The sequence below is a fragment of the Oncorhynchus masou genome, chromosome 23 (assembly GCF_036934945.1).
Source record: "Oncorhynchus masou masou isolate Uvic2021 chromosome 23, UVic_Omas_1.1, whole genome shotgun sequence".
NCBI classification, from domain to species: Eukaryota; Metazoa; Chordata; class Actinopteri; order Salmoniformes; family Salmonidae; genus Oncorhynchus; species Oncorhynchus masou.
This window is the reverse complement of record NC_088234.1, coordinates 30,204,396-30,218,565: the sequence shown is the minus strand read 5'-3', so window position 1 is coordinate 30,218,565 and position 14,170 is coordinate 30,204,396. Positions and strand designations below refer to the sequence as shown.

General features: G+C 42.0%; 1 protein-coding gene across 12 annotated transcripts in view; it reads left to right on the top strand.

Annotated features, from left to right (window-relative positions):
• Nucleotides 1-12,362, top strand: part of LOC135510728 (calcium/calmodulin-dependent protein kinase type II delta chain) — a 113,807-nt gene extending 101,445 nt beyond the window's left edge. For all 12 annotated transcript variants that reach the window (XM_064931893.1, XM_064931889.1, XM_064931885.1 and 9 more), the window contains 4 exons: nt 8,940-9,015; nt 9,155-9,249; nt 9,356-9,602; nt 9,981-12,362. In XM_064931893.1, coding sequence (XP_064787965.1) covers nt 8,940-9,015; nt 9,155-9,249; nt 9,356-9,591 — 407 coding nt within the window. In that variant the 3' untranslated portion in view covers nt 9,592-9,602; nt 9,981-12,362. The remainder of the gene's footprint in view (nt 1-8,939; nt 9,016-9,154; nt 9,250-9,355; nt 9,603-9,980) is intronic.
• Nucleotides 12,363-14,170: the final 1,808 nt, after the last annotated feature.

Here is a 14,170-nt window from a genome sequence, read left to right as displayed (position 1 = left end):
AACATCAACACTTGCCAGAAAGAAGAGTCCTTACAACCATCCCAGCATACATTTTTAATCTTTTTTTTTTTAAATTAACATTTGTCATGACTTTCCTCCTCAGCATTTTGTTTCCAGAACTCCCACTGAGAACAAGGCAATGTCACTCATCCTTCATTCATTCAACCTTTCATTTCTTTTCTCCATTTTACATTTTTTTTTTCAATCCCTCACCTCCATCCATCCACCCACCACTCATACCAATAACCCTTGTCACCCTGACATCCTTGCCCAAGTCTTCCGTCCCTCCTCCCCACGCTCCCCTTGCTTCTGGCAGGAGCACTCAGGCTCGTACCACTCCTCCTCCTCTTCCTCATCTTCTTCCTGCTGGTATTCTCCCAGTGTTTGGCCCAGTAGAGAGGAGTTGTGCCACTATGTTCTCAGGGCCCTGGTCACCTGCTACCTGCTCCTCCTCTTCACCTCCTTCTTTGTGGTCTTATTCTCCGTCCACCCTGCCGCCCACTGTGGGCCCTACCACACCCACACTCAGGGGCCTCAGCCTCGGCACCCCCTTGGGCACCTGCCTAGCCCAGGCCCCAGCGACATGCAGTGTAAGTTTACCCAGAGTGAGGGAGAGTGCACAAACTAAAACAATTTCCCCCCAAACCTACTACCCTCTGTGCCCCACTTTCCCTGAACGTCCCTCCATATCCTGTTGACCACTATCAGATGTGCCTCATTTGAAGTCCACATTTGTTTAGGATATTACTTTTGGGCTCATTTGTTGCACGTGGTGAGTGAAAATACATGCAAATAATTCCCTCATTGTACATGGCACTAGATATCAAAGACTAAACAAAGGCACACACCCTGTTACTGTTTGTCATGGATCCCTGTGAAGAAGGGTCCTACAAAAGTACCCCTTTTCTGAGGTTGCATGTTGTAGGTTGGCACGTTGTTGCACTCTGCTTCAGTGGCGCAAAGCCGCGTGAGTCTCCCACACAGCCATCCAGTATGTGTGTACTCCGCTGCCCTCTGGAGGTCATGGTCTGCCATTGGAGTAATCAGTCTAACCAGGGGTTGCCAGATCATAAGTACTGTGCTCATCATCACTGTCTTTTTATAACAAGTCTTTGGAAATGTATACAGTAATGCATTTACAATGTATTACACCAAGGTTGGGAATAGGAAAAAAGTATTACTGCATTGTTGATACTAGAGGTCGACCGATTATGATTTTTCAACGCCGATACCGATTATTGGAGGACCATAAAAGCCGATACCGATTAATCTGCCGATTTAAAAAAAAAAAAATATATATATATATATATATATATACTGAATGAACTTCATATAATACATAAATAAAATCAATTTAGCCTCAAATAAATAATGAAACATGTTCAATTTGGTTTAAATAATGCAAAAACAAAGTGTTGGAGAAGAATGTAAAAGTGCAATATGTGCTATGTAAGAAAGCTAACGTTTCAGTTCCTTGCTCAGAACATGAGAACATATGTAAGCTGGTGGTTCCTTTTAACATGAGTCTTCAATATTCACAGGTAAGAAGTTTTAGGTTGTAGTTATTATAGGAATTATAGGACTTCCCTCTATACCATTTGTATTTCATTAACCTTTGACTATTGGATGATCTTATAGGCACTTTAGTATTGCCAGTGTAACAGTATAGCTTCCGTCCCTCTCCTCGCTCCTCCCTGGGCTCGAACCAGCAACACAACGACAATTAGCGCTCGCTAACTAGCTAGCCATTTTATTTCGGTTACACGAGCCTCATCTCGGGAGTTGATAGGCTTGAAGTCATAAACAGCGCAATCCTTGAGGCACAACGAAGAGCTGCTGGCAAAACGCACGAAAGTGCTGTTTGAATGAATGTTTACGCGCCTGCTTCTGCCTCAGTCAGATACTTGTATGCTTGCATGCTCAGTCAGATTATATGCAACGCAGGACACACTAGATAATATCTAGTAATATCATCAACCATGTGTAGTTAACTAGTGATTATGATCGTTTTTTATAAGATAAGTTTAATGCTAGCTAGCAACTTACCTTGGCTTACTGCATTCGCGTAACAGGCAGTCTCCTTGTGGAGTGCAACGAGAGAGAGGCAGGTCGTTATTGCGTTGGACTAGTTAACTGTAAGGTTGCAAGTATGGATGCCCTGAGCTGACAAGGTGAAAATCTGTCGTTCTGCCCCTGAACAAGGCAGTTAACCCACTGTTCCTAGGCCGTCATTGAAAATAAGAATGTGTTCTTATAACTGACTTACCGAGTTAAATAAAGATTAAATAAAGGTATGTAAAAATAAAAAATCAGCAAATCGGCGCCCAAAAATACAGATTTCCGATTATTATGAAAACGTGAAATCGGCCCGAATTAATCGGCAATTCCGATTAATCGGTCGACCTCTAGTTGATACATACGTCGAGAATTAGACTGTCGTCAGCTCCAGGGTTTACTGTGAACAGTCTAAAGGAATGGGAGTACACTTTAAGGACTAGTTTTGATGGAGTTTTTTTCTTCCAGGAAAGGAATGGTTTCAATTCACCATTAGTCTCATTGACAGCGCATTTGATTAAGTGGATTGCATTTTGTGTGGAAAAGGATGAAGACTTCCCTTCGGTAGAATCAGAGTGATCTGGGCTATTCAAACTGTCTCGCTTTCCCAGCTGTAGACCGTGTGCCGTTTCCTCAAATGAGGAACCTTTCATTCTCATCAGGCTCAGACCGAGGCAGTCGGTCAAACAAAGAGCCTCTCGACGGAGGAAAAAGCTCCACGCTCTGTTTCTCTCCTGTCAAAACCAAGGATCAGTTTGTCATCTTATTGCTGCTTTATTCACCAGGATCGAAACTGATGTGTGTGCACCTCAATATACAGTCCCTCATGCCAAGCAACATATTAAAGAGTACTAATGTTTCCTAAAAGAAGCCAATTTGTCAACAAAGCAAAATTCGATTTTGTTTGCCGAGTCCCATTTCTTAGTTTCTGAGAAAGCCGTCGGTCCATTTCTGATGTAGAAAATAACTGACGGGCAAACACAGCTTTGTTTTCACTCCGTGTGCTTATTGAGTGTTGTCAGGGGGATGTACCGGCTGTATTTCTGTATTTTGAAAATTCTATGTCTTGAAAACGTGATTGTTGACATGCAAAGCATTTTGCGACTGTATCAACAACGGACTAATGAAACAAATACCAAAATCATTTTTGGGGTGGAATTTTCCTTTAAGCTTTCCACTTACGGAGTTTTATTTCTTAGCAAACAGACTGCTCGAGGGCAAGGTGACACGTCAGCAGGTGTGTACGTGTTGGATGGGGCTGTATCAGATGAACTGCCAGACTAGTAGCCAATCACAGGTAGCTTATGTAAGACCCAACTGGAGTGTTTGTTTTTTTCACTGGAGTCTTCCTCACATTGGTGAACAACGTTCCGACAAGTACACAGAACCTGAGGGCAACCGTTACTAATTTGCATCCTTTGTGCTCTGTCAGTCACGCTGATTGGAAGTGTCAGAAGGGACAAAAGTGTCAAAGGTAAAGAGTTTACGAAAGAGCATTGATCTCTTTCTCATTCCCTGGGACTTTAATTCTCTACGTTTAAGTGCATGTTACGCTAAAAAAGTACTAACAGTCAGTACTAACAGTCAGTACTAACAGTCAGTACTAACAGTCAGTAACAAACAGTCAGTAACAAACAGTCAGTAACTAACAGTCAGTAACTAACAGTCAGTAACAAACAGTCAGTAACAAACAGTCAGTAACAAACAGTCAGTAACTAACAGTCAGTAACTAACAGTCAGTAACTAACAGTCAGTAACTAACAGTCAGTTCACTACCATTCCATTTGACATCTACCTCAAATAACAGATTTTCTAAACCACAAAACCTTTGCTTTGTTTTTCTTTTACATCCATTACCTCTTACCTTGGCTACTTAACTTGCAAGGTAATGAAATCATGTTATCTGTGGAAAGGTTGTTGAAACACACACTCTCCCGTGTGTGTGTGTGTGTGTGTGTGTGTGTGTGTGTGTGTGTGTGTGTGTGTGTGTGTGTGTGTGTGTGTGTGTGTGTGTGTGTGTGTGTGTGTGTGTGTGTGTGTGTGTGTGTGTGTGTGTGTGTGTGTGTGTGTGTGTGTGTGTGTGTGTGTGTGTGTGTGTGTGTGTGTAAATGGTGAACCTTGGCCCCTGAACCTATTGATGGTGTTGTGGGTCATATTGTCACCACTACTTCAAATTGTATTGGTCACATGCGCCAAATACAACCTTACAGTGAACTGCTTACTTACAAGGCCTTAACCAACAATGCAGTTTAAAAAAAAGTGTTAAGTATTTACTGAAGTAAAAAAATAAAAATAAGGAGCAACAATAAAATAACAGTAGTGAGGCTATATTCAGGGGAAACCGGTACAGAGTCAATGTGCGGGGGCACAGGTTAGTCGAGGTAATTGATTTAATATGTACATGTAGGAAGAGGTAAAGTGACTATGCATAGATAATAAACAAAGAGTAGCAGCAGTGTAAAAATGTGGGTGGGGGTGATGACAATGAAAATAGTCTGTGTAGCCATTTGATTAGCTGTTCAGGAGTCTAATGGCTTAGGGGTAGAAACTATTGTGAATGTTGACCGGTTTAAAGGTCTTACTCACATCGGCTACGGAGAGCGTGATCACACAGTTGTTCGGAACAGCTGATGCTCTCATGCATGCTTCAGTGTTGCTTGCCTCGAAGCGAGCATAGAAGTTTAGTTCGTATGGTACGCTCGTGTCCCTGGTCAGCTCGCGGCTGTGCTTCCCTTTGTAGTCCGTAATTGTTTGCAAGCCCTGCCACATCCGATTAGCGTAGTACGATCCGTGTAGTACGATTCAATCTTAGTTCTGTATTGACACTTTGCCTGTTTGATGGTTCGTCAGAGGGCATAGCAGGATTTCTTATAAGCGTCCGGGTTAGAGTCCCGCTCCTTAAAAGCATCAGCTCTACCCTTTAGCTCAGTGCGGATGCTGCCTGTAATCCACGGCTTCTGGTTGGGGTATGTACGTACGGTCACTGTGGGGACTGATGTGGTGTAGTCCTCAATGCCATTGGAAGAATCCCGGAACACATTCCAGTCTGTGCTAGCAATACATTCCTGTGGCTTAGCATCTGCGTCATCTGACCACTCCCTTATTGAGCGAGTCACTGGTATTTCCTGCTTTAGTTTTTCCTTGTAAGCAGGAATCGGTGGATAGAGTTGTCAGATTTGCCAAACGGAGGGCGAGGAAGAGCTTTTTTACGGATCACCGTGTGTGGAGTAAAGGTGGTCTAGAGTTTTTTTTAATGTATTTATTTATTTTTTCTCTGGTTGCACATGAAACATGCTGGTAGAAATGAGGTGAAACCGATTTAAGTTTCCCAGCATTAAAGTCCCCGGCCACTAGGAGCGCCGCCTTTGGATGAGCATTTTCTTGTTTGCCTATGGAAATATTCAGCTCGTTGATTGCCGTCTTGGTGTCAGCATTGGTTTGTGGTGGTAAATAGACAGCTATGAAAAATATAGATGAAAACTCTCTCTGTAAATAGTGTGGTCTACAACTTATCATGAGATACTCTACCTCACGTGAGCAAAACCTTGAGACTTCCTTAATATTAGATTTCGTGCACCAGCTGTTATTTACAAATAAACACAGACGCCACCTCTTGTCTTACCCGAGGCAGTTGTTCTAGCTTGCCGATGGACTGAAAACCCAGCCATATGTTATCCATGTCATCGTTCAGACACGACTTATGACACATAAGATATTCATTTTTAATGTCCCGTTGGCAGTGGTGTAAAGTACTTAAGTCGTTTTTGGGGGTATCTGTACTATTTATATTTTGGTAAACTTTTTACTCCGTACATATTCCATGACACCCAAAAGTACTTGTTATATTTTGAATGCTTAACAGGACAGGAAAATTGTCCAATTCACACACACATCAAGAGAATATCCCTGGTCATCCCTACTGCCTCTGATCTGGCGGACTTACTAAACACAATGCATCTTTTGTAAATTATGTCTGTGGGTTGGAGTGTGCCCCCGGCTCTCCTTACATTTTAAAAACAAGAAATGGTGCAGTCTGCTTTTCTTAATATAAGTAATTTGAAATGATTTATACTTTTACTTTTGATACTTACGTATATTTAGAAAGAAATACTTTCAGATTTTTACTCAAATAGTATTTTACTGGGTGACTTTTACTTGAGGAACTTTCTATTAAGGTATCTATACTTGTACTTGTACTTTTCCACCACTGCCTGTTGGTAGGATAGTCTTGATCGGAGCTCATCCATATTATTATCCAACGATTGCACGTTGGCTAATAGGACTGATGGTAGAGCTGGTTTACTCACTCGCCGTCGGATCCCCGACCTACGTCCCCTTTTTCTCTGTCTCTCCTTCATGCGAATGACTGGGATTTGGGCCATGTCGGGTGTTTTGAAATAAATTGTTTGTGTCTGACTCGTTAAAGAAAAAAATCTTCATCCCGTACGAGGTGTGCAATCGCTGTCCTGATATCCAGAAGCTGTTTTCGGTCATAAGAGACAGAAACATTATGTACAAATAAGTTATAAATAACACAAAAGAAAACACACACAATAGCACAATTGGTTAGGAGCCCGTAAAACGGCAGCTATCTCCTCCGGCGCCATTCTTATTTTTCCAATGCTTGTGTTCCTAGCTCCAGCATTGCAGTAGTATCTAACAGTTCACAACACGCATCTAAAAGTAAAATAATGGAATTAATAAATATATAAATATTAGGACGATGGGATGTATAGACATTATGGATAGAATATTTTGTATATCTGTAGAATATGTAGGATATAATTGTGTGTGTGTGTATATACAGCAATAGTTGAATAGGATGGTTAGAATACAGTATGTAAACTCAGCAAAAAAATAAACGTCCCTTTTTCAAGACCCAGTCTTTCAAAGATAATTCGTAAAAATCCAAATAACAGATCTTCATTGTAAAGGGTTTAAACACTGTTTCCCATGCTTGTTCAATGAACCTTAAATAATTAATGAACATGCACCTGTGGAACGGTCGTTAAGACACGAACAGCTTACAGTCGGTAGGCAATTAAGGTCACAGTTATGAAAACGTAGGACACTAAAGAGGCCTTTCTACTGACTCTGAAAACACCAAAAGAAGGATGCCCAGGGTCTGCGTGAACGTGCCTTAGGCATGCTGCAAGGAGGCATGAGGACTGCAGATGTGGCCAGGGCAATAAATTGCACTACTGTGAGACGCCTAAGACAGCGCTACGGGGAGACAGGACGGACAGCTGATCATCCTCGCAGTGGCAGACCACATGTAACAACACCTGCACAGGATCGGTACATCCGAAAATCACACCTGCGGGACAGGTACAGGATGGCAACAACATCTGCCCGAGTTACATCAGGAACGCACAATCCCTCCATCAGTGCTCGGACTGTCCGTAATAGGCTGAGAGGCTGGACTGAGGGCTTGTAGGCTTGTTGGAAGGCAGGTCGTCACCAGACATCACCGGCAACAATGTCGCCTATAGGCACAAACCCAACGTCGCTTGACCAGACAGGACTGGAAAAAAGTGCTATTCACTGACGAGTCTCAGTTTTGTCTCAGTGATGGCCGGATTCGCTTTTATCATTGAAGGAATGAGCGTTACACTGAGGCTTATACTCTGGAGCGGGATCGATTTGGAGGTGGAGGGTCCGTCATGGTCTGGGGCGGTATATCACAGCATCATCGGACTGAGCTTGTTGTCATTGCAGGCAATCTCAATGCTGTGTGTTACAGGGAAGACATCCTCCTCCCTCATGTGGTACCCTTCCTGCAGGCTCCTCCTGACATGACCCTCCAGCATGACAATGCCACCAGACACACTGCTCGTTCTGTGCGTGATTTCCTGCAAGACAAGAATGTCAGTGTTCTGCCATGGCCAGCGAAGAGCCTGGATCTCAATCGGAGGGTGAGGTCTAGGGCCATTCCCCCCAGAAATGTCCGGGAACTTACAGGTGCCTTGGTGGAAGAGTGGGGTAACACTCTCACAGCAATAACTGGCAAATCTGTTGCAATCCATGAGGAGGAGATGCACTGCAGAACTTAATGCAGCTGGTGACTGTTACTTGTGATTTTGACCCCCCTTTGTTCAGGGACACATGTCTGTGGAACCTTTTCAGTTTGTCTCAGTTGTTGAATCTTGATATGTTTATGCAAATATTTACACATGTTAAGTTTGCTGAAAATAAACGGAGTTGACAGTGAGGATGTTTCTGTTTTTGCTGAGTTTACATATTAAATGAGTAAAATAGTATGTAAACATTATTAAAGTGACCAGTGATTCCATGTCTACAGTATGTACATATGGAAGCAGCCTTTAAGGTGCAGGGTTGAGTAACCAGGTGGTTGCCGGCTAGTGACAGTGACAAAGTTCAGGGCAGGGTACTGGGTGGAGGCCGGCTAGTGATGGCTATTTAACAGTCTGGTGGCCTTGAGATAGAAGCTGCTTTTCAGACTCTCGGTCCCAGCTTTGATGCATCTGTACTGACCTCGCCTTCTGGATGATAGCGGGATGAAGAGGCTGTGGCTCAGGTGGTTGATGCCCTCGGATGCTGTACTGTAAGTGTCCTGATGGGCAGGCAGTGTGCCCCCGATGATGCGTTGGGCAGACTGCACCACCTGGAGAGCCCTGCTATTGCAGGCGGTGCAGTTGCCATTCCAGGCGGTCATACAGCCCGACAGGATGCTCTCAATGGTGCATCTTTGGTTAATGTAAATCCCTCAAACTGCTCTAAAGGGATTAATTCACTCCCTTGATTACTTAACACATCAGAGGTGTGTTACTCGAATCGCCTACGGTTGTGGGACAGTTCACTGTTAGGTTTGTGGCAACATGTGGAAATGTTTTTTTTTCTTCTTCTCTCGCTCCCCCTCTCAGCTCGTAAGCAGGAGATCATCAAAGTGACTGAGCAGCTGATTGAGGCCATCAACAATGGAGACTTTGAAGCCTATACGTTAGTGATCTTGTATTTTACCTACAGTGATCTACAACAGCGATTGCATACAGAGGACCTACAATCTAGATATTTATCCATATGCCAACACTGCACCATTTGAAAACGTAATTGTTTGTGTTCCACTTCTGTCTCACAGGAAGATCTGTGATCCCGGGCTTACATCCTTTGAGCCAGAGGCTTTGGGAAACCTATTGGAGGGAACCGACTTCCACAGATTCTACTTTGAGAACGGTAGAGCCCCTGCATCCCATTACGCACCAATGACTGTAGAAGCTTTAATGACCTTGATTGTGTGCTGATTCTATCCATTTCCCTCCAATCCGCCTCTCTCATCCAGCTCTGTCCAGGGGAAAGCAAGGGCCCGTCCACACCATCCTGCTCAACCCCCACGTGCATCTGATCGGCGACGACGCGGCATGCATCGCTTACATCCGCCTCACCCAGTACATGGACGCCAGCGGCATGCCACGCACCATGCAGTCGGAGGAGACCCGCATCTGGCACCGCCGCGACGCCAAGTGGCAGAACATCCACTTCCACCGCTCCGGCTCGCCCACGGTGCCCGCCAAATAAGTTGACTGGAGGTGGGATTATAGCCCTGTGCTGGCCTGGCCTGCTTTATCCAGTCATTCTGGAGCTATGTAGCTAGATTGGTTCTGCTTTAGCCCTGCTATCCCCTACCTGGTCCCTGTCCTGTATCTCTAACTTGATCCGCTCCGCCATGTAGCTGCTAGCCTGCTAATGTGTGTAGTGTGGTCTGCCTTTATTCTGGTTTAGCCCTGATCATCCCTAGTCTAGTCAAGGTAGGTGACTAGGTGCGCTTAGTCCACCCAACCTGCTTCATCCTGGAGCTATGTAGCTAGCTTGGTCTGCTTTGGTTTTGCTTTGGTCTTTCTCTACCTTACAATGCAAGTTACTAATTAGCAAGTGTAAAATGCGTAAATGTTATCTTTCTGTCGCAGTTGAGGAGCCCCTAGCCTACAGCTGTCAGCTGACCTGCAGAATTTGCCTACTAAGTGTGTGACATCCTCGCCCAATCCCATCGCTACAACTTCGCCCTCTGAGTGTTGTTTACATATCGTCGCTGCTGGACTGAAGATTTTTCTTGTAAAATATAAAAAGGAAACAACAATCTTGACGATATAATTTTATAGAGAAAATGTTGGTGTTTTATCGCATTGTTCCATTCTTCTCAGTCTCATCGCAGGACATTTATGACTGAAACATATATATATTTTTTATTTTAATACAATAATTTCCTAATTTTAAACATGTTTTAAGTTTGAATGCCATAGGAAAATGAATAGAGTACATGCCAGAGTTGTTGACGATATGTGAAGTTTGCAAATTTGTGGGTTTATGAGATATATCTGAGAGATTTTCAATCTTAAATAATATACAGTAATACAGTGTCGTCCGTAATTATTAGGACGGTGAAGCATTTTTTTCTTCTTTTGAAATCGTGGCTGAAGTTTATAGTGCAGACTGACAGCTTTAATTTGACGTTATGTTCATCCATATCGGCTCAACCGTTTGGAAATTACAGCGCTTTTTGTACACAGTCCCCATTTTATGGGACCAAAAGTATTGAGACAAATTCACTTAAATCTGTATACAGGATAATCCTGAATGACTCGTGAATAATGATGAGTGAGAAAGTTAGACGAACAAATGTCATACCAACACATGCTAACCTTTCACCATTACAATAACAGGGGAGGTTAGTATTTTGGGGGAGGGTATGATATTGTGTGTCTAACTTCCTTACTCATAATTATTAACGATTCATTTGAGATTATTCGTAATCATAGTAGTCTCCACATTAATGCAGAAGTGTTTAGAAACATTTTCCAAAATGACACAATACATTATTAACCATTTAATTTATATTGGGCACAAAATAATCTGTGTGTGTGTGTGTGTGTGTGTGGGGGGGGGGGGGTATAGAGTATAGAGCCAAAAGAAGAAAAAATGCTTCACTGTCCCAGTAATTACGGACTGCACTCTATACGGCTTGGTTTTCCAATATTATCAGGGTCTGGGATATGCGGTGAACTGACAAACTCATGAGTGCATTCATATGATCTCAGTATTGCACATAGGTCCCAATGACAAAAGTGATATCAGTTAAGCTTTACAGGACAGTGACCAACATATCGCAGTTTGTTAACCCCTTTTTTTAAATGTCAGTTTTTTTGTGCAGAAATGGCTATAAAAATCTATGAGAACATTAAGTGAACGTCAAAACATGAGCTTGCTTCTTGTGGTGATGTATAGACTCGTGATTGAGTGAATCGCTATAGCTTCGCTTAAACTCTGTGGAGTATTAAACTGTTTAAACATTAGCTTAGTTTACAATCGGTTGACAATTCAAGTTCACTTGTTCTCAATTGGCTCAATATTAAGTATGATTACTGGGAATTTCAATTGACAATTTATGTTAAGGGAAAAATGGTACCTATGTTTTGCTATGATAGGCGTTTGGCTATACATCATCAGGTGAGAACTGAAATCTCAATGATGAAATGTAAAACTATACTGTGGATATAATGTCCACGTATATTACTCAAGGCCATTGTATGACATATGGAACACTGTTTTAAAGTCAAATGATATTTTCATCATGATGATAATTATGTGAATTTTATTGGTTATTTTTTTCTCTTAATTTTATATTGTTGAATTGATAGGTTGTCCCTTCTTGGATTATTGTTGATCATTTCTTCCAGTCCTCGCATATCGGTGGAACGATTGATCCCCCCCCCATGGAAGAAAATAAAGAGCCTTTTACTTCCCCCTTTTACCACTGATGTGTCCCTGTGTGTTAATTACTCTCTTTGACAAGTAGCAACACTCATTGTTTTATACTGAGAAGTGAGACTGTTCTCAAGTATGGAATCACATTGTTTTATACTGAGGAGAAGTGAGACTGTTCTCAAGTATGGAATCACATTGTTTTATACTGAGGAGAAGTGAGACTGTTCTCAAGTATGGAATCACATTGTTTTATACTGAGGAGAAGTGAGACTGTTCTCAAGTATGGAATTACATTGTTTTATACTGAGGAGAAGTGAGACTGTTCTCAAGTATGGAATCACATTGTTTTATACTGAGGAGAAGTGAGACTGTTCTCAAGTATGGAATCACATTGTTCTGTCAGTTTTTCCTAGTTGGTAGAGATTTATTAAATGGGTTTGTTTGTTTTGCCAATGGATATGTAAGGGAATTACTTGTTAAGTTGAACTGCACTATGGGACACAGTGTATATTGTTGCTATGAGGGAAAAGGACTGATGTTTAAATGTTTAAAAAATAACTAATAAAATGTGTGATTTCTTCCAAATGTCTTATTTCCATGCTTGTTTATTGTTTGTGATGCGTTAGCTCTCGATTTAAGGCAAAATGAATCACTGTAAAATGTTGATTCTAAATCTCTAAGGTAACCCTTTGTAGCTTGGTTAGGAAGCATGACAACCACTCCATACACATTTGACACATGTACAATTTTATTTTCTGCCACGTACAGACTGTAGCTGCTATGCCATGTCAGCAATTCTGTTTTTTTTCTTCCTGTTTATTCATTTCATAACTAATACATGCCCTCATAGATATTTATATATATGTATAATAGTATCACCATGGAAACAAGATGCGGATTCATCGAATCAAAGGTACGTTTGACAGATTTCTTTTGTTTAATTTATTTCTCACTTTTTCTCACACAAAGTAAATTGACAAAGTGAGGAACCGTAATATTGTTACATCGATATAGTTCGTACTGCAAATGACACCAACAATGATTTCAGCCAGCCCAGGACTACAGTACATCCATGTCGGTTCTGTTTTGGTTTCTGTATTTGTTTCAGTCATGGTTTCCAGACCATTTCAGAATTTAAGTGAAGCCTTGTGTACACCGGCAACTTATCGGTCAAAGAGTTGAAATTGCAATTCCCTTGTTTCATCTCAACTCTCATCTTCAAATCGCACTCACACCAACGCACGCATAAAACACTCTCACGTCTCCACAAAGTCGAGTAGAGGAAGAGCACGGATGGAAGTCAATAAATAAATATAGAAATCAAAGTCTGAATCAAAATGAAAATACACAAAGATGTAATCTCCAGAAAACTGATCAGTCTGTGGGGAGCCAAATTCATATTGATATTGCATGGGGGGGGGGGTATTTTAGTGGATCTTTTTCTGGGGGCAGTAAGTTTAGGCTTTTACATCCTCTGCCACCAAGGCACCAACCCTCAATCTCACCAGTCAAAATACATTATCAGGCAAGAAATGTGAAGTTAACATTAGAAAGTAAAATAAGAAAGTTAGTTTCGAAATGAAGGTTAGAAACTTTCGAATGTAAGGTTAGAAAACAAGGCCTAAAATTCAAACCAGGGAACTTGAGTGTCCCAACCCGCGTTTAACGTTCGTCCATCTATCCATCCGCCGACTTACCTCCCTAACCTTTCTTACTTGATGCTCGCCTGTCACAAGCTCTTCCCCCAGGCCTTCCAACCAATCACATAGCTGCCCTCAGACGAGATTAAATAAGGAAAACTCCACTGAGTGAGAAATAATGCATTTGAAAAGGCTCTAGCAATATTCAGAGCATATCTATTGGGTTTATCTACTGATCAAAATTAAACAAAGCCATTTGTTGTTTACATAAAGGATATTCCATCTCCACGGTACCATCACAGGTTAACAGGAAGCAGATCAGACCAAAAGTAATCTGTCAAAAACCAGATGTGCCAATCTTTTGAGATTATCCCCATTTATTTGATACCATTTGATACCAACAGAAGAAATCCAATCAACAGCAAATAAAACAAAACAACTACACCACACTGTCTCTGTGGTGTTTCCCTCTGTCCCCATCCTCACTTGTACAATCTTAACAGGCTTAATCAAAGCTACTGTAGACATTCATATTGAGTAATGTACCACTGGGGTAAAATGAACAGGGGGTGAGATGTCAAACACGATTGAAGCTTGGGGGGGGGGGGGAGACGTACCTAGTGTTCTGACCCATAGGCGCAGTCATTTCGGATAAGTGCTCAAACACGAAAGACAAGAAACGAGAACATTCCGGATCGCAAATGGCCGGTCCCAATGTCAGTGAGGATTCTATGGACTAACACACACTCGCATGC